The sequence below is a fragment of the Leguminivora glycinivorella genome, chromosome 23, assembly GCF_023078275.1.
Source record: "Leguminivora glycinivorella isolate SPB_JAAS2020 chromosome 23, LegGlyc_1.1, whole genome shotgun sequence".
Taxonomy (NCBI): Eukaryota; Metazoa; Arthropoda; class Insecta; order Lepidoptera; family Tortricidae; genus Leguminivora; species Leguminivora glycinivorella.
In genome coordinates this window covers 83,973-104,221 of record NC_062993.1, presented here as the reverse complement: position 1 = coordinate 104,221, position 20,249 = coordinate 83,973, and the positions used below count along the sequence as shown (strand labels likewise).

At 57.0% G+C, this 20,249-nt stretch overlaps 2 protein-coding genes across 2 annotated transcripts; both read left to right on the top strand.

Moving 5' to 3' along the window:
- The first annotated feature begins 2,101 nt into the window (after nt 1–2,101).
- LOC125238161 lies at nt 2,102–4,468 on the top strand. Its single transcript, XM_048145432.1, has one exon. The coding sequence runs from the start codon at nt 2,102–2,104 to the stop codon at nt 4,466–4,468; it is 2,367 nt and encodes a 788-aa protein (XP_048001389.1).
- Nucleotides 4,469–4,847: 379 nt separating this feature from the next.
- LOC125238160 lies at nt 4,848–5,834 on the top strand. Its single transcript, XM_048145431.1, has one exon. The coding sequence runs from the start codon at nt 4,848–4,850 to the stop codon at nt 5,832–5,834; it is 987 nt and encodes a 328-aa protein (XP_048001388.1).
- Nucleotides 5,835–20,249: the final 14,415 nt, after the last annotated feature.

Here is a 20,249-nt window from a genome sequence, read left to right as displayed (position 1 = left end):
GGCGGTTCGCCCAGTCCTCCACGACTGGGTCGAAAGGCGCTCCGGGGTTCTCTCTTTCCGACTGACGCAGGTGCTGTCGGGGCATGGCTGTTTCGGCAGCTACCTGCACAAAGTCGCTCAGAGAGAACCGACTACGGAGTGCCACGCGTGCGGAGCTGGCGTAGACTCGGCCCAGCACACACTGGCCGAGTGCCCGGCATGGGAGGAGGAGCGGCAGGAGCTGATGGCCCAGGTGGGGCCAGACCTCTCGCTGCCGGCGGTGGTGCGGGCCATGGTGGCCAGCGAGGAAGGGTGGGAGGCTCTGCTCTCTTTCAGCGAGCACGTCCTTAAGGAGAAGGAGGCGGCGGAGCGCGAACGGGAAACCCAGGCCGAGGCAGACCCGATGCGCCGCCGCCGCACAGGCCGCAGACGTGCCGCTCACGAGCGGAACCTGCCACCCTAACGACAGCTAGCGGGCGAGGGAGGCATGAGAGCGCCCTCGCCCACAAACGCTAGCTCTCGAGCCGGAGAGCGCGACCCTGTGTCCGGGAAGCGCTCCCAAGGCGAGGATCGGTGGGCCTAAGCCGACCGGGCGACGGATCCTGATGCAGGAGGGCCGCTGCGGGGCCGCGGACGCATTGCGCGAGCTTCCCCGGGACCCCGCACACAAAGCGGTGAGAGGACACCGTGGGGTTTAGTGGGTAGGGGGGCCTCTTTACAGCCTCGAGCCCCACATAACCGACCGGGTCGCCCACCACCTCAGACCCGGCGGTATGCGTAAACGCATTCCCCACGTAAAAAAAAAAAAAAAAAAAAAAAAAAAAAAAAAAAGGTTAGGTTAGGTTAGGTTAGGTTAGGTTAGGTTAGGTTAGGTTAGGTTAGGTTAGGTTAGGTTAGGTTAGGTTAGGTTAGGTTAGGTTAGGTTAGGTTAGGTTAGGTTAGGTTAGGTTCCCCTTCGACGTGTTGCCACCTTGCCGTGGTGAAGGGGCTTGCGTGCCTCCAGGACCCTCAGGGCTATGCCGGACAGGGCCTCCCAAACCGGACAGGCCTGAGGCGAGGGGCCAGACTAAGAGCAGCACACGGGGGGCGGCTCCGCGTGTCCCTCTGAAGTCAGCAGAGGGCACAGTGCGAGCTGCCTGGTCCCCCCCGGGACGGAGTCGGGGCTCCATGAGCTACCGGAGGCGTGCCCACGCCATGTATGTGGGTTGGTTGTGGGGCAGGGGTACTTGCCCTCCTACAACCCGTGGAGTGAAATGAAGGGCGGTCTCTTGTCAGACGGTGTGTTAATTTCATTCTTTTTATCTTTGTCTTTTATTTTGTTCGTTTTTATATATTTTTACTTATTTATTTATGTTAAAAAAAAAAAAAAAAAAAAAAAAAAAAAAAAAAAAAAAAAAAAAAAAAAAAAACCAAAAAAAATTAAAAACTGTAAAATACTCGGTTCTGACCGGGGCCGTACCTAACTGGTCTGCACCGCCTCATGGGTCCTCCTTCTGGAGTCGGCCGGTTTTATCAGTCCCTTTAGTGGGCATAAACCAACTCCAGCATGGGGATAACCACCCCCCCATGGCAACAAAGAGTGACCTGTGATGTGGTGTGGGCTAGATCTACGGTGCATAAAAATGTTAACTGTGTGTATCGTCTTTAGGTTAAGGCAAGGCATCAGTGCATCCTCGATGTGTATGAGTAACCACGGAAGTGCTAAGAGGTTCGGCAGCAAAGACCATGTGCCCCGTCTAACGTCACCCATACGTCTCTGACCTATGGTGCGTGTCGATTCGGGGATCTTGGTGTAATTCGTCGCTGACCTCGACCCCAAGTACGTGGCGAAAATCACCGCTCAGGTGTTACTGGATGTGACGCCGGTTTGGTTTCCCGCGTTATTTTAACGACGGGAAATTGAACAGGCATAAACGGCGTTTGCCTATGTGCAAATCCCCGAACGCGTGACGGAGCCACGGGTATCGGGAATATTCCAGCGAACGAAGTCCAGTAGTCGCAATGGAATGCGCCGTCTCTGCTGTCCCCTACAGTTCTGGGCCCGCGTAGGAAGAGGCGAACCCTGTTCCTTTTTTCTTATCTTTTATGCGGTACAATTCAGCTGATTCTCCTTGGCTCAGATATGGCAGACGAAACAACTCCCATCATGAGTGAAGAGAAGACCGCATCTGTATCCAACGAAAATCGAAGGGTCACCCGATCAGGGGCTGGCCTCAATAATGTTGCAGGAGTGGGTGGTGAAGACCACGAGAAGGAAAGCGAAGGTAAGGGTGGCTTTACCCTAAAGGTGCCGATTTATGCGGGAACATCTGGCATGAGAAAGGCCACAGAGTCGGATGCAGCCCCTAACAAAAAGAATAGGAGGGGAGGAAAAAAGGGGGTGGTTAAAACGAAGAAACAGAAGAGTCCTGCTGATGACGGAGCCAAGTTTGGGTTCAACAATTTGTCCTCCTCTGAGAATGAGGAGGAGCGGGGGGACAACATTGGAGGCCCTGCTGAGGATGTGGAGGGGGTGGAGGTAGCAGATAGAGCCCCCAGCGGCAAGTTCTGGACCTCTGACTCTGAGGACGAGAGTGCTGTCGAGGTGCGGACGGAGGCAGACGTTGAGCCGATGGAGAGCACTGCAGCCTCCCTCAAAAGGGCCCACGAAAAACAGGCTAGTGATGAGGATCGCGACTTTGTCCCTAGCCGCAAAGCCACAAAAACCACACACCCTCTAGGCGCATTTGTTGGACTGGGTGCGGCCAAGGCCCGCCTCCGGGGTATGGCTGAGGCTGAGTGGTCCGATCTCGAGAGAGAAGCGGACTTGGCATCAAATCACATGACGGCCAGGAGGAGTACTCGTCAATCTGACGTACAGCCGCAGCTGGAGAAAGATATGGAATCTGCTCCCCCAAAGGCGTTTGAGACTCCTTGCGACCGCATCAAGCATTATGCTCGGTCGATTAAGAGTGATGCGGCCAAAAGTAAGAACCTTAAGGGCGACATATGGGGGAATATAAACACTGCGTGCAACGAGTTGATTGAGCTTGCTGACCTGCTCGGGGAGTCAGACGTTGTCCGCTCACTCAAAGCGGACAACCTAAGGATGCGGCAAGAACTCGACCTTCTCCGCAAGGAGACTAAAGCGCTGCGTACGGCTTTCTCGGAACGCAACCAAGTGGCGGCGCCAACGAAGGAGAAGAATGACAACACGTCTCTCCTTCAAGAAATGAAGAGCCTAATGGACGTTCGCCTAGGGCAATTCAGCCGCGAAATATTTATTTCCATAGGCAATATGGTAAATACCCGCATAGAGAATGTGGAGGGTCGTTTACCGCCTGAGCCCGTACTCCGGCCACCTTTAGCTGCTGATAAAAGGGTGCCCGCAACTCGGGAAGTGATAGAGCACACTGGTGATGAGCCTAGCGCCCTCAGGACGGGAAATAAAAATGTGAGGCCATCCCAGTCGGTCTCCCAAATGAATGCTAGCCAAACAGCTGCATCTCGGGTGGTTAAACCGGCGACCCCTGTGGCCAGTGCAAGGCGAGTGGCTCGTCCGAGTGTGCCGCCACCTGCACCTCCACAGGAAAGCTGGGCGACAGTGGCTCGGAAGAAGAAGCCAAAGGGATCGGGCCCTGTCTCTTCCCAACCCCAACAGAAGGAAAGCCCAAATAGGGGAACACTCCCCAAAAAGACGACGGCCCCGAAACTTGTGGTCCCAACCATGGCGGCGGTTGTGGTGGCTCTTAAACCTGACGCCCAAACTGACTATAGATCGGTGATGGAAAAGGCCACCACGCTAAAGTTGGCAGAATTGGGCGTTGACCACCTCAAAGTGCGTAAATCGGCCGCGGGGGCACGTATAATTGAGGTTCCAGGAGAACAAAGTAGCCAAGCGGCTGACAACCTAGCAGATAGGCTCCGGGTGCTCATAGGTGATGTGGCTGAAGTTTATAGGCCAGTGAAAAAGGCCGAAATTAGGATTTCTGGTTTTGATGAATCTGTCACACCAGAAATCCTAAAAACGGAAGTAGCTATACGAGGAAAATGCCAAGAGGATCAAGTTTCCGTCGGGGCTATAAGAATGGCAGTTAATGGGTCCGGGTCGGTCATTATACGCTGCCCACTCACAGCGGCCAAAGTTGTCGTCACGGCAGGACGTATCATGCTGGGTTGGTCAGCGGCTCGGGTGGAGGCCATGGAACAGCTGCCTTTACGGTGCTACCGCTGCATGGGGACGGGACATACGAGACCTTTGTGCCCGTCTCTGGTGGATAGAGGTGACTGGTGCTATAGATGCAGCAAGCCGGGTCACATGAGCAGGGAATGCACAGCCTTGGTGCCCTGGTGTGCTGTATGCCATCATGCTGGTCTCAAGGCAGGACATGTTATGGGCGGACAGGCTTGCTCCCCACCACCAGTAAGAGGGAAAGAGGTTTACAGGGTGGGCCCTGCAACCATTCAGAACGCAGAAAGTAGGACGGAGCAACAACCAATGGCACTTTAATGCCTTCAATGAAAGATCTAGAGTTGTTGCAATGCAACATAAACCACTCCCCTCGAGCACAAGATCTTATGATCCAGTGCATGGCGGAGTGGGAGGTTGCTGCGTGTGTTGTTGCAGAGCCGTACTTTGTCCCTCCACAGTCGAACTGGGTAGGTGACAAAAGCGGACGAGATGGCTCGGTAGCCATTGTGGTACCGGCAATAGGTGGACTGCCACTCTCTAAAATCTCTTGCGGCACGGGATATGTAGTGGCCAAAATGGGGAGATTATAATAATCGGCGTTTACTTCTCCCCTAACAGGCCACTACGTGAGTTTGAGGCTTACCTGGAGAGACTCGGGCGGGCTGTAGCTGGGGTGACTCCTTCCCCCATTATAGTCATGGGGGACTTAAACGCCAAATGCACTGCGTGGGGTTCCCCTAGGACTGATCTTAGAGGAGAGGCTCTCCTGGACTGGCTTGTAGGGATTGGTCTTGAGGTGGTCAACCGTGGAGCAGCTGACACTTGTGTGCGTGCACAAGGAGGGTCAATTGTTGATATCACATTGGCCTCCCCAACAGTGTCAGCATGCATCGCAAATTGGCGTGTCCTAGAAGACACGGAGACCCTCTCCGATCATCTATACATCAGAATGAGGGTCTCCAGAGCTCGGTCCCAACAGCCCATACCAGCAAGGAGAACTGGGAGACTACCGAGATGGAGCCTGGCCTCATTGGACCGTGAAGCGGCCAGAGAGGCGGCCATGGTGGAGGCCAGATGGGGTCGGCAAACACCCGAGGTCGACGGCGTAGACAACATGGCCCTCGGCTTGCGAGCTTCTCTCACGAGGACCTGTGATGCCTCAATGAGAAGAGTGGGGCCTCTTAAAAGGAAAAAGGCCGCGTATTGGTGGTGTCCAGAAGTAGCTGCTCTCTGGGTAACAAGCAATGCGGCGCGACGGCAATTTTCGCGCTGCCGGAGGAGGAGGCACGCGCAGGAGGAACTGGATACCCATTACGTAGCGCTAAGCGAGGCCAAGAAGGCCTTGAATCTTGCCATTGCCAAAGCAAAAGATTCGGCGTACACGGCCTTTTTGGCCTCACTAGATGAGAACCCATGGGGGCGGCCCTACAAACTTGTAAGGAAAAAGCTACGCCGGGCTGCTCCCATAGATACGATGGAAATGGGGACACTCCAAAATATCTTAGAAGGATTGTTCCCTGCAGCCCCAGTTTTTAACCCACCTGCAATGGTGGTTCCCAGAGAGGAGCTGCCAATTGACCCTGAGACGGTACCCCTTGTAACAGAAGGTGAGATGACCTACGTGGCCCATAAAATAAAGGCCTGTAGAAAAGCCCTGGCCCGGATGGGATCCACGGCAAAATAATCCCAATTGCGATGGAGTTCCTCGGAGATCGCCTCAAGTCCATCTTTGACCAGTGCCTCAAGGAGGGACAGTTTCCAAAGTGCTGGAAGGAGGGAACAGTGTGCCTCCTTCGGAAGGAGACAAGGCCGGCGGATTCCCCATCTGGATGGAGGCCCCTGGTGCTGCTGGATGAGTCCGGGAAGATGCTGGAGCGCATTGTAGCTTCCCGGATTAATCGGCACCTGAATGAGACGGGACCAAATCTGTCGGACCGCCAGTATGGCTTCCGCAATGGCAGATCCACAATGGATGCATTGGGGGCACTGAGAGCCTTCTGTGAGGATGCTCAGAAGAGAGGGGAGGGAGCCATTGCGGTGTCTCTGGACATTGCCAATGCGTTTGGTACCCTCCCGTACTCGGTGATTCGTGAGGCTCTCAAATACCACGAGGTGCCCCCATACCTGAGGCGGGTCATAGATCATTACCTTACAGACAGGGTGGTGGTCTGCAACACCCCTAGTGGACAGCTGGAGAGGCGGATGGCCTGTGGTGTTCCCCAGGGGTCGGTGCTTGGACCCTTGTTGTGGAACATCGGTTTCGACTGGGCCATCCGCGCAGAGTTGCTCCCCCGGATGGCCCTCATGTGTTATGCAGATGACACAATGGTGGCCGTTCGGGGCATGGAACTAAGAGAGGCATTGCGGAGGGCCGAAGTGGCGGCGGACCTGATAGTCCTCAGAATCCGCCTCCTGGGACTGAAGGTCTCGCTCTCTAAAACAGAGGCAATTGTTTTTGGGAGAAGAGGATGGAGGGTGCCTGCAGGTACCACCCTTAAAATAGACAATGAGGAGATACAGATGGGGCCCTGTTTGAAATATCTTGGCCTTGTGCTGGACGGGAAATGGAAGTTTGGGAAGCATTTCCGCCAAATTGCTCCCCGAATAGTGGCTGCAGCTTCGGAGATGGGTCGTTTGTTGCCGAATGTGGGAGGTCCCTCCCATGCGTGTCGACGCCTATACGCTGGAGTAGCTCGGTCTATGGCGCTCTATGGGGCACCGATTTGGGCCGATAAGCTCAATAGCGAAAATAAGGCCCTATTACGGAAGCCCCAAAGAGTCATAGCCATACGGGTATGCAGAGCGTATGTGACGGTGGGATGGGCGGCGGCATGCGTGGTAGCGGGCACCTCCCCTTGGGAGCTAGATGCTGGAGTATTATCCGAAGCGCATAAGAGTAGGGTTAGGAGCAGAGAGACTGGAGTTTTCCCTGCTCCGGAGGAAGTCAGGAACGAGCGGAAAATAGCGTTAGAAAGAATGAGGGAGAGGTGGAAGACTGACCTGGAGAACTGCCTCTATGGGACCTGGACAATAGGGGCGGTTCTCCCGTCATTGGACGGATGGTTGGACCGCACTCATGGCAGAGTGGGGTTCAGACTAGTGCAGGTGTTGACCGCACACGGGTGTTTCGGTCACTACCTGCACATGATTGGTCGGGAGCCCACCCCGGTCTGTCATCAGTGCGGTGAGGTGGATGACACGGCCCGGCACACATTGATGGAGTGTAACCGCTGGGTCGTGGAGCGGAATGCCTTGGCGGCTGCTATAGGGACGAATGATCTCTCGCTGCACAGTGTCGTAGCGGCCATGCTGAGCAGCGAGAGATCTTGGGATGCAGTGGACCTCTTCTGCAACACAGTTATGTTGCAGAAAGAGGCTGATGAGCGAGAGCGGGAGGAAGACCCCAACGCGCTTCCTAACCGCCGCAGAAGAATAGGCAGAAGGCGCAGGCGGTTTGCCACAGTAAACCGTGTCATGCCCCAGTAGAGCCGCGGGTAGAGGACCCGCATAACAAGGCTTACTTGGGAAGGGGGGAGAGTTCAGTTATGCGTTTGCTGACTCTCCCTACACAAATGGTGTGAAGTCCGGTTCCCTAACCGGGCCAGGACTGCCGGGGGGGTGCCGTGATGACGTGCTTGCGAGCTCATTGCACCCCCCTATAACGGCTTGGACGGAAACGCCGCAGGGGTTTAGTGGGTATTCTCCTCCCCTCCCTCTGATTAGCAGAGGGGGATATGGGAGGAGGGAGTCCCACATACCACCCCCCAATGGGCCTCCTCAGCCCGGGGGTGAGATGCGTAAATGCATTCCCCTGCGTCAAAAAAAAAAAAAAAAAAAAAAAAAAAAAGGTTAAAAGGTTAGGTTAGGTTAGGTTAGGTTAGGTTAGGTTAGGTTAGGTTAGGTTAGGTTAGGTTAGGTTAGGTTAGGTTAGGTTAGGTTAGGTTAGGTTAGGTTAGGTTAGGTTAGGTTAGGTTAGGTTAGGTTAGGTTAGGTTAGGTTAGGTTAGGTTAGGTTAGGTTAGGTTAGGTTAGGTTAGGTTAGGTTAGGTTAGGTTAGGTTAGGTTAGGCATTAAACCGGGTCTCATTAGCCCGGGAGTCCCACATAACCATCGTTAGGTTAGGTTCCCCTTCGACGTGTTGCCACCTTGCCGTGGTGAAGGGGCTTGCGTGCCTCCAGGACCCTCAGGGCTATGCCGGACAGGGCCTCCCAAACCGGACAGGCCTGAGGCGAGAGGCCAGACTAAGAGCAGCACACGGGGGCGGCTCCGCGTGTCCCTCTGAAGTCAGCAGAGGGCACAGTGCGAGCTGCCAGGTGTCCCCCGGGATGGAGTCGGGGCTCTATGAGCTACCGGAGGCGTGCCCAGGCCGCCTGGCGCGGCGTCGTGGCTACGGCCACCGTCGGGCAACCCGCAACCCGCACTGAGCGGACCGGGGGCCTCCCTCACTGAGAGGAAGGCCAAGTGGAGTAAACCACTATAAAAATCCCCAATCCCAAGGTCTGCGGCGTGCCGATGGGATGCGTGGCTGGGGGAGCCCAGTCACAAGCGCCGCGCAAGGGGGCATACCCCTTAAAAATAGCAAAAAATGAGTGGCCAAGACATTGAAAGATTACCCCAGGAGGTCCCAATCCTCCGTGTCACCACAGAACGGGCATCCGCACTGGATGCCCGTACTGTGGTGACATGCTGCCCGTCGTATTCTGGGGGGCACACCACTCGAGGACCAATACCAACGACCCTGGCAAGCGATCAACGGACGCCGATGCTAACGATATGGATTTGTTGTTGAGACTACGAGGAGGAGCAGATGCGGAGGAGGCCGAGATTGAGCCTTCCCCGAAACCTGCACGTGGAGAGGGAGATATGGTTAGCGAGGATGCGGCGGGCACCCCGTCCTCACCCGGGCTTGCCCTGCCCTCGCCTAAGCCCGTCCCGGCAGGGTTTCGCCCACTGCGGGACGCGCTTGGGCGTTATATTCGCTACACCGTGCCTGACACGCGAACGGGAGCGGAGGATGCGCCTGTGCTCCCAGGTTATAGGCAGTTCGTGCGTCCTTCCACTCCAAGCCGGACGAGAGTTTTTACCGGGAAGAATGGCGGCATCCGCGGAGGGAGACGACCCAGTCGCCCGAGAGAGAGGAGTTCTTCTCACCCTCAAGGCTGGACAGACGTGACCTGTTCGGTGAGGGGAGGCCGACACCGGCGACTCGGAGGGCTCGGGGAAAGGGGTCCCCCAAAGGCGCAAGCGGAGCCCTCGTCCTCGGAAATGCGCAGGAAGTTTTGGGGTTCGAGGCCCGACAAACGGACCGCGGACGACCTAACACTGTCCTCCGGCTCAGAAAGTGACGCGGGAGTAGCGACACTGCTGTCAGGCACGGCCAAAAGAGGCAGGAAAGTAAAAGAGGGGCGTCAAATTGGTCCTATAACCAAGACCGATTCGCTGGGCCAAACACCCGTCGTCTTGGTGGAGCGCATCCGGCTTGGCCCCGGCTCGCGCCTACTGCATGAGACGGAAGTAACCGAGGACACTGCAGCCCAACTACGTCACACCACTACAGGGGACTACTTAAAGGCCCCCGAGGCCACCAAGAAGGCGAAACGCGAAGAGCTGCGGCTTCAGGAGGAAGAGGAAGCAGAGAACTTCTGTCGGTCCGTCACAGCCCGCCAAGCAAGACTCTCTGAAACGTCCACCGAGGATCATAAGGAGAATCTCAACGACCGAGTAGATACCAGTCTGAAAACTATCAGGTTGGTGGCCGAAAAGTCGAGCCATCTTAAGGGCACCTTCCAAAAGGCCCTAAAAGACTCTGCCAAGGCGCTGAAGGAAGTTTTTGAGGAGCTCAGGACACACTCCGTGTCTGATGAAACCCGACAATTAGAGGCCGCAAATAAGCGCCTTAAAGCAGAGCTAGCAGACGTGCGCTGCGAACTCCGCAAAATACGAGAGGACATGGAACGACTCCAAATGCCGCGTTGGAACTCGTCTCCCTCAAGGGCAACAGATGTGGTAAAACCAGCACCGTCGGGATCTGAAACACTGGCGGCTTCCAAAAAGACGGCCAAGCGTGCTGAGCCTGCTGCCCTGGACGTAGAGAGCATTGTTAGGGCAGTGTCACTACAAGTGGGCAACATAATCAATGCCCGATTTGATGGACTAGAGAGGGAGGGCAGGCTTCTGCCAGCCTGGGGCCTCCGACCACCGCTGGCAAGCGATAAGAAGAAAGAGACGGCCATACCATCTTCTTCCAAAGAAGTTCAAAAGCCCCCAAAGCCAGTAGCACATGCTACCGGCAAGAAGGGCCCTCCGAACTACACAGAAGAGCCGCAGAAGATGGGCAAAAAAGGCAAGGGCAAGGGTAATGGCAACAAAAGCAAAGCCCCTCAGCCCAATACTAGCCAGAGCACGGCGATCCCTCGGTCCCAGCCAGCACCCCCAAGTCTACCGACAGAGGAAGGTTGGCAGAAGGTGGGACCCAAGAAGAAGAAGAATAAGAAGAAAAAGAAGGCGACAGATGCTGCTTCCAAGCCACAAAAGAAACAGCAAGCGAAGAAGGCTCGCAAACTGGTCCCCCCTCGTTCAGCAGCAGTGGTCCTGACGCTACTCCCTGAGGCAGTGGCAAAGGGGGTGACGTATGCGAATATCCTCACAGAGGCCAAGAAAAAGGTCGACCTAGGGCAGCTTGATATTACTGCGCTGCGTGTCAAGCGTGCAGTCACTGGGGGAACCGTTTTAGAGGTGCCAGGCACTTCCAGTGGCGACAAGGCCGACCAATTGGCCAAAGCGCTTTTAGAAAAGCTGGGGTCGGAAGAGGTAAAAGTCACAAGACCAACAAAATGCGCAGAGCTCCGCCTCACCGAGCTGGACGACTCGATATCACCGGAGACCGTGGTGGCCACGATTGCACGCGTCGGTGAGTGCTCAGTGGAGCAAATAAAAACAGGCGAGATTCGCCGAGGTGTCAGGGCACTCGGAACTTTGTGGCTGCGCTGTCCTGTCACAGCGGCCATTAAGGTAACTCAGGGGGCCGACTAAATCTTGGCTGGGGCCTTTCGGCTAAAGTCAGCCTTTTAGAAGAGAGGCCGATGCGGTGCTTCCGTTGCCTAGGGATGGGACATGCCGGGGCTCAATGCACAGCGTCCGAGGATTACAGTGCTCGCTGTTACAATTGCGGCCAACCGGGACATAAGAGGTCAACCTGCTCCGGTGCACCTCACTGCATCCTCTGCGATGCTGCGGGTAAGCCTGCGGACCACAAAATCGGGACCAAAGCGTGCAGTAGCTCCCGATCGAAGACGTATAAACGTACTGGCGATGGCCCCCGGGCCCCCTCCCAGACTGTTGAACCCTCCACCGGCCCGGTGGAAGAGGATGAGATGGAAACTGCATGCTCCGACAATTAATGACAGTGAAGGTGCTGCAAACAAACCTTAATCACTGCGCCAGGGCTCAAGATCTATTTCACCAGTCCCTGGCTCAGTGGGATATCAATGTGGCAGTGGTGGCCGAGCCGTACTCGGTACCACTGCGAAGCGATTGGGTGGGCGACATTGATGGCCTAGTCGCCCTGGTAGCGAGAGGAAATATAGGCACATTCACAAATATTGTGCGGGGGAAAGGGTTCGTAGCGGCAAACTATGAACGGGTCACATTTGTAGCCATCTATTTCTCGCCGAACCGCAGTTTGGCCGAACTAGAACGGTTCTTGGTAGAGGTCAGCGCCCGAGTCCGACAGATTCATAGTCGAGGATCAGTGGTCGTTGCCGGCGATTTTAACGCGAAGTCTACTGCGTGGGGCTCGCCGGCGACGGACGTGCGAGGTGAGGTAGTCGAAGAGTGGGCACTAGCTGCGGGACTGATTCTGGCCAACAAAGGAGCCGCAAATACCTGCGTACGGCAAAATGGCGGATCCATAGTGGACCTCACATTCACAAACGCCGCCCTGTCACGCTGTGTTCAAGACTGGAGAGTACTGGAAGATGTGGAGACGCTATCCGATCACAAGTACATTCGCTACAGCGTCTCCACATTGCCACCCGCCCCAGACGGCCAACACAATAGGCTGCCAAATGGCGGAGGAGGCCCTCGATGGGCCTTGGGCAAGATGGACCGTGAGCTTCTTGTTCAAGCTGCGATCGTGCAGGCCTGGCTACCTTCGCCGCAGGGCGAGCTAGTGGTGGAGACGGAAGCGTCCTGGTTCCGGGATGCTATGTCGCTGATATGCGACTCGGCAATGCCCCGGGCTAAGCCTCCACCACCCAAAAGAAGCGTGTACTGGTGGAATGCTGAGCTTGCTCAGCTGCGAAGGGCCTGCACAGCCGCGAGGCGACAGTACTTAAGGCAGAGGCGCAGGCGCAGACAACCGGATGCGGAAGCTGAAAGAAACCTCTATGCCTTGTACAAAGAAGCGAAACAGGCACTTAAGGCCGCGATAGGAAATGCGATGGACGCCGCCAGAAAAGAATTCCTGGACACGCTGAATGTGGACCCCTGGGGTCGTCCCTATAAGCTCGTCAGGAACAAATTACGGTCACCGGGTCCACCACTCACCCAGACGCTGGAGCCAGAGTTTGTAAACGACGTAGTCTCGGCACTATTCCCAAGAGAAATAAACAACAGACCTCCAGCAATGGTGCCACCACAAACAGAGGCAGCTGAGGAGGCGGTGGTACCGCCTGTTACATCAGTGGAATTGGGCGTAGCGGTGCTTCGAATGCGAGCTAAAAACACCGCCCCTGGCCCTGACGGAGTTCCTGGACGTGCGTTGGCACTCGCACTGAAAGAACTGGAGCCGAGACTTGTCCGCCTATTCACCGCGTGCCTGGAGCAGGGCGTCTTCCCAGCTGAGTGGAAGTCAGGGAAGCTAATCCTGCTAAGGAAAGAAGGACGTCCGGCCGACTCGCCTTCAACATATCGGCCGATCGTCTTACTCAACGAGGTAGGAAAGCTATTCGAGCGCGTCATAGCATCCCGCCTCAACGAGCACCTGAAGAGTATCGGCCCGGACTTGGCTGATGGCCAGTACGGTTTCAGAAGCGGCCGTTCCACTGTAGACGCAATCCTACAGGTGAAGAGGCTAGCTCAGGAATCCGTTTCCCAGGGTGAGGTCGTCTTGGCTGTGTCTCTAGACATCGCCAACGCCTTTAACACCATGCCCTGGGAATCAATAAATGAGGCCATGCGTTACCACGGAGTCCCTCCTCATCTAGCCCATATTATCAGGGCCTACCTCAGCGAGCGAACTGTCACCTGGCCAGAGCAGCGCACCTGGGGAAAGAAAAGGATGGAGTGCGGTGTCCCTCAAGGCTCAGTTTTGGGCCCGCTACTCTGGAACGTGGGATATGACTGGGTCCTGCGGGGGGCAAACCTTCCTGGCGTCAGCGTATTGTGTTACGCAGATGACACGTTGGTGATGGCCCGCGGGCCCAGCTATCGAGACGTGGCCATCTTGGCAACTGCCGGGGTTGCACATGTAGTCAGCCGAATAAGGAGATTGGGCCTAGAAGTTGCCCTACAGAAATCGGAGGCTATTTGTTTTTACGGCCATCGCAAAGGCCCTCCGGTAGGGTCCCAAATAACAGTAGGTGGTGTTCCAATTGCTGTCAGATCAACAATGCGCTACCTGGGCATTGTTCTCGACAGCAAGTGGAATTTTAAGGCTCACTTTGAGGGTTTAGCTCCAAAATTGCTCAGCGGTGCGGCGGCCCTAGGGCGTATACTCCCAAACTTGGGAGGGCCTAAGACCTCATGCCGCCGTTTATACACGGGAGTGGTGCGCTCAATGGCCCTTTACGGTGCACCTGTATGGGCTGATGCCCTAGGACGGCCACAAATCGCTCAGCTGCGAAGAGCGCAACGAGCTATGGCGCTACGAGTAATCCGGGGCTACCGCACCATCTCTACTGACGCTGCCTGTATCCTAGCGGGAACGCTACCTTGGGACTTAGAGGCTAAAGCCCTTGCAATCGTTTACCGCTGGAGAGAAGAGATGCGCGACAGGGGTGAGTCACCGGCCCCAGGGGAAGTGCAGGGACGGCGCGAGGAGATTCGGCTGGAAATGATGGCATGTTGGGAGGAAAGGCTGGCAAATCCAACTGCTGGCCATCAGACTATAGAGGCTATTCGACCGGTCCTAAAACAATGGCTTGACCGGGAGCACGGCCCTATGACATTCAGGGTGACCCAAGTCCTCTCGGGGCACGGGTGCTTTGGACGGTACCTTTGTAGGTTGGGCCGAGAACCAACGCCGGCATGCCACGGCTGCGGAGCAGCTGAGGATACGGCGTTGCATACGCTGGCAGCATGTCCAGCCTGGGCGGAGCAGCGAGCAACGCTGATGGCTGTAGTCGGGAGTGACCTCACGCTGCCTGCCGTAGTCAAAACTATGGTAGACAGTGTCAGGTCATGGAAAGCAATGGTCTCTTTCTGTGAAGAAGTAATGGCAAAGAAAGAGACCGCTGAAAGAGAAAGGGAAGAAGACCCAGCGTCCCAACCGATGCGTCGCAAGCGCGTGGCACGGAGGCGCCTGGCGTGCGACCGTCAACTTCCCCCCTAAGGGAACCCGTGGGTGGCAGATTCGGGGAGGCCTGCCACCTACACGAGGGTCCCCTGAGAGGCCAGCCTTGAAGAGTTTCTTCTGAGTGTGGTCCGAATTTTCGGACAGCCGCTGGTGGGGTTTCGGAAGCTTGTCACCCGATACCCGGGCCCCACCCAGAAAGCGTTGATGCGGCCAACAGTGAGGTTTTAGTGGGTATACCTGGGGTCTCATTAGCCCACAACAGGGAGTCCCACATAACCGTTCCGGTTCACCCCGCGCCGGAGCGGTATGCGTAAAGCATTTCCTCACTTAAAAAAAAAAAAAAAAAAAAAAAAAAAAAAAAAAGGTTAGGTTAGGTTAGGTTAGGTTAGGTTAGGTTAGGTTAGGTTAGGTTAGGTTAGGTTAGGTTAGGTTAGGTTAGGTTAGGTTAAGGCAAGACGTAGCCCCGTGGTAGTGCGCTGGCTTCGTACGCAGATGTTCTCGGGTTCGATTCTGACAGCGATCTTTCTGTGGAGAATGACCTCAATTGGGCCCACGGTTTTGCCCCCTAACAACAGTCAAGATGTCTGCCCGGAGTGGTTTAGTGGGTATTCTCCTCCCGCGCTCCTCACTCAGAGGAGCAGCAGGTTGATGGAGCGAGTCCCACATATCCCCTGTAAGACCTTGACCCCTTTGAAGGCTGGGGGAATGCGTAAATGCATTCCACTTCGATAAAAAAAAAAAAAAAAAAAAAAAAAAAAGGTTAGGTTAGGTTAGGTTAGGTTAGGTTAGGTTAGGTTAGGTTAGGTTAGGTTTGCGACGACCGCAGCGGGCCATAGCTCTCAGGGTGGCCCGAGCGTACCGCACCAATTCACACTCAGCAGCCTGTCTGCTAGCCGGGAGCCCGCCATGGGACCTAGAGGCTGCGGTTCAGTCCAGCGTCTATTGGCGGGTGCAACGAGCAAGAGCAGCTGAAAACTGGCCAGCCCCCCAGGAAGTACGCAAATGGCGGGAAGAGGCACAAGAGGTCCTCTACGTGCAATGGGCGGAGCGTCTAGAGATCCCGGGAGCTAGCCGGGACTTGGTGGCAGCTGTACGACCGGTTCTACAAGAATGGGTCCAGCGTAAACACGGTACAATCACGTTCCATCTCGCACAGGTCCTAACAGGACACGGCTGTTTCGGGAAGTACCTGTGCGAGATACTGGGACGGGAGCCATCACCGGCGTGTCACCACTGCGGAGGACAAGCCGTGGACACGGCCAAGCATACACGCGAGGAGTGCCCTGCGTGGGCGGAGCCTCGCGCTGCCCTGTCCGCGGCAATTGGAGGAGACCTCTCACTGCCGGCATTAATCCGCTGCATGGTCGGCAGTGACGAGGCATGGTCTGCTGTGACCTCCTTCTGTGTCACAGTCATGACGCAGAAGGAGGCCGCAGAAAGAATGCGCGAGGATGACGCGGATAGCCTTCCTCAGCGCCGCAGAAGGCTGGGCAGGCGGCGTAGAGCCTATGCAGGTAGAATGCTGCCGCCCTAAGGAGAACCTGCGAGTGATGGGTCGGGAGTCCTGTCACTCGCGTGAAGAGGTTCTGAGCTGGAGGCCCTCAAGTGTTCCGAGGTGCCTTCGGCGAAGTAAACTGCCAGAGCAGTATGGAAGACGGGCCCGCAAGGGCAACGCTGAGGGGGTATTGGTGCCTTACAACCATGTTCCCAAAACCCCCTCTCAAAAGCGCGCGGCGGAACACCCCAGGGGGTTTAGTCGGTGAGAGTCCGACATACCCACTGGCTTTCTCCCGGGCCAGTGGGATCCATAACGGATTCCCCCTGGGTCAAAAAAAAAAAAAAAAAAAAAAAAAAAAAAAAAAAAAAAAGGTTAGGTTAGGTTAGGTTAGGTTAGGTTAGGTTAGGTTGGGGTGGGGTCCCCTTCGACGTGTTGCCACCTTGCCGTGGTGAAGGGGCTTGCGTGCCTCCAGGACCCTCAGGGCTATGCCGGACAGGGCCTCCCAAACCGGACAGGCCTGAGGCGAGAGGCCAGACTAAGAGCAGCACACGGGGGCGGCTCCGCGTGTCCCTCTGAAGTCAGCAGAGGGCACAGTGCGAGCTGCCAGGTGTCCCCCGGGATGGAGTCGGGGCTCTATGAGCTACCGGAGGCGTGCCCAGGCCGCCTGGCGCGGCGTCGTGGCTACGGCCACCGTCGGGCAACCCGCAACCCGCACTGAGCGGACCGGGGCCTCCCTCACTGAGAGGAAGGCCAAGTGGAGTAAACCACCATAAAAATCCCCAATCCCAAGGTTTGCGGCGTGCCGATGGGATGCGTGGCTGGGGGAGCCCAGTCACAAGCGCCGCACAAAGGGGGCATACCCCTTAAAAATAGCAAAAGATGAGTGGTCAACCTAGCGTACAACTACCCCAGGAGGTCTCAATCCTCCGTGTCACCACAGAACGGGCATCCGTACTAGATGCCCGTACTGTGGTGACATGCCGCCCGTCGTATTCTGGGGGGCACACCACTCTAGGATCAACTCCAACGACACTGGCAAGCGTTCAACGGATACCGATGCTCACGAACCGGATTTGTTGCTTAGGATACGTGGAGGAGGTGACGTGGATGAGGCTGGGACCGAGCCCTCCCCGAAGCCTGCACACGGAGGAGGAGATGCGGTCAGCGAGGAGGCGGTGGGTACCCCGTCCTCACCCGGGCTTGCCCTGCCCTCGCCTAAGCCCGTCCCAACGGGGTACCGCCCACTGCGGGATGCGCTCGGGCGTTATATTCGCTATCCCGCGTCCGACACGCAAACGGGGGCAGAGGATGCGCCTGTACCCACAGGGTTCAGGCAGTTTGTGCGTCCTTCCACGCCGAACCGAACGCGAATCTTCACGGGGAAGGTTCACGGCACCCGCGGAGTGGAGGCGTCCATGTCGCCTGAGAGAGAGGAGTACTTCTCCCCATCAAGGCTTGACAGACGCGACTTGTTTGGCGAAGGGGCGACCGACACCGGCGACTCGGAAGGCTCGGTGGAAATGGGTCCCCAAAAGGCGCACGCGGCGCCTTCGACCTCAGACATGCCCTCGAAGTTCTGGGGCTCGAGGCCCGAGAAACGACTTGCGGATGAGCTCGCGCTTTCTTCCGGCTCAGAGAGCGACGCGGGACTCTTGCTGGGCACTGCCACTGCCAAAAGAGGCAAGAAAGGCAAAGGAGGGGGGCGCCGCACCGGCCCCAGAAACAAGCCTGATACGCTGGGCCAAACACCTATCGTCCTGATCGAGCGTATTAGGCTCAGCTCGCGCTCGCCGACAGCCAGAACGCAGGAGACGGACGTGACCGACGGCACTGGGAGCGCCAACACTCCCAATGCGGGTGCCGAGTCGGACTCAGGGCGAAGTGGGGGCTCGACGCACGACGCGGGACTTGCCGAGGCGAAGCGGGAGCTCAACCGCCTCAGACGGGAGGAGGTCCAGCGCAAGGCAGAGGAGGAGTTAGCGAGCCTCACGCGGTCGCTGGCGCCGGGCGGGTCCCCAAAGAGTGGCGGGACGATCCCGGGCCCACCAGACACAGACGGGGCGGACAACAGTGCGGCGTCGCTCCACCAAAGGGTGAAAAACAGCCTCAAGACGGTGGAGTTGGTGGCCACTGGGTCCGCCAACCTAAAGGGGACATTTGTACGGGCTCTCAAGGTGGCTGTCGCGTCAATCGGGGAAGCGGTCGAAGACCTGAAGGAGCTTACTTCCTCCGAAGAGACGCGACGGCTACAGAGGCAAAATGCCAACTTGAGGGTGGAGGTTAAGGACCTGCGCTCCGAAGTGGAGGAGCTGAAAGCGGAGCTCCGGGCCCACTTTAAAAGCAGGCCCCGTCCTCGGCTCCACTCAAAGAGGCGCTACAGCCCGCCACTGCCTCCGGACGTTCCGACGCGGACGAGCTGGTTGGAGCGGTCGCGGCCAGGGTTGAGCGGATGCTGGATGAGAGGCTCGGAGCCCTGGAGCGCGAAGGTAGGCTACTTCCGTCCCAACCAATGCGGCCCCCGCTGGATGCCGATCGGAAACGCCAAGAACAGCCCGAGCCCCCACGGGCCCCAGGTCCTGGTCCCACACCGGCCTCCAAGCGGGGTACCGCATCGACCGCATCGGCCCCGAAGCGAGGTCCCCCAAACTTGACGGAGGAGCCCCAAAAGGGGAAAAATAAAAAGAGGAAAAAAGGGGGGAAAACGCCAGCAGCGGCGGCAGCAGCGGCTCCATCCTCCGCGACGCCAGGTCCTCGCCCGCTGCCTCCGGCTCCCGCGAACACAAACGAGGAGTGGTCTGCGGTGACGCGGAAGAAAAGCAAGGGGGCAAGTATGCAAGTGGGCTCTCAGCCGCGGCCCAAGAAGCCAAACAAGCCCAAGAGTAGAAAACTTCGACCTCCGCGTTCGTCAGCTGTAGTCCTAACCCTACAGCCGGAGGCCGAAGCAAAAGGGGTGACGTATGGACAAGTCCTCATCAGGGCCAAGGAGAACATTGACCTCAAGAGTCTGGGCATTAACGCCATCAAGTTCAAGAAGGCGGCAACCGGTGCCAGGCTCCTCGAGGTCCCAGGAGCCGATAGCGGCGAAAAGGCCGACTCCCTGGCAAAAGAGCTCTGCGAAAAGCTCGGGGAGGACCTGGTCAAAATCTCCAGGCCGACGATCTGCGCAGAGCTACGCCTAACGCAACTCGACGACTCCGTCTCTTGCAGCGAGGTAGTGGCTGCTGTTGCCAAGACTGGGGGCTGTGAAGTGAGCCAGATAAAAACGGGGAGATCCAGCAGGATGCATCCGGGCTAGGATCTATCTGGCTCCGCTGTCCAATCGCGGCAGCCAAAAAAGTAGTGGAGGCTGACAAGGGAAGACTCCAGGTGGGATGGGTACGAGCTGCAGTAAAGCTGCTGGAGAAGAGACCCATGCGGTGTTTCAAGTGCCTGGAAACGGGCCACGTCAGGGCACAATGCACCAGCGAAACGGACCTCAGCGACACCTGCTACCGGTGCGGGAAACCAGGCCACACGGCGAGGACCTGCTCTGCAACTCCGAGCTGTGTGATTTGCTCTAAAGTAGGGAAACCAGCGGACCACAGTCTGGACTCAAAAGTGTGCAAATCACAAGCCCAGAAGCCACCACGGAGAAAAGCTGGAGCTGGCCGCCAGGCCGCGCCCCAGCCAGCACAAACACCGGATGTGCAGGAGCAGGATCCAATGGTCACGGAATAAAAAATGGCCCTACGGATTCTGCAGACGAACCTCAACCACTGTGCTAGGGCTCAGGATCTCTTGTTCCAGTCCCTGGCACAGTGGATGATAAATGTCGCAGTAGTGGCAGAGCCGTACACGATCCCTCCCCGTGACGATTGGTTGGGAGACGACGACAAGAGCGTGGCACTAGTGACACGGGCGGCGGCGGGTGGTCCACCGCCGCCTTCCGGTGCCTTCAAAGGAAAGGGCTACGTGGGAGCGCTCTACGGGGGGATTTGGTTCGTGGCGGTGTACTTTTCGCCGAACCGCTCCTTGGCTGACTTCGAGCAATTCCTGTACGAGGTGGGGGCTCGGGTCGGCCAGCTTTCCCCGCGCCCGGTAATTGTT

What these genes read in the sequence shown, in the direction of transcription:
- LOC125238161 (XM_048145432.1), top strand. Translation starts at nt 2,102, where the DNA reads ATGGCAGACGAAACAACTCCCATCATGAGTGAAGAGAAGACCGCATCT.
- LOC125238160 (XM_048145431.1), top strand. Translation starts at nt 4,848, where the DNA reads ATGGGGGACTTAAACGCCAAATGCACTGCGTGGGGTTCCCCTAGGACT.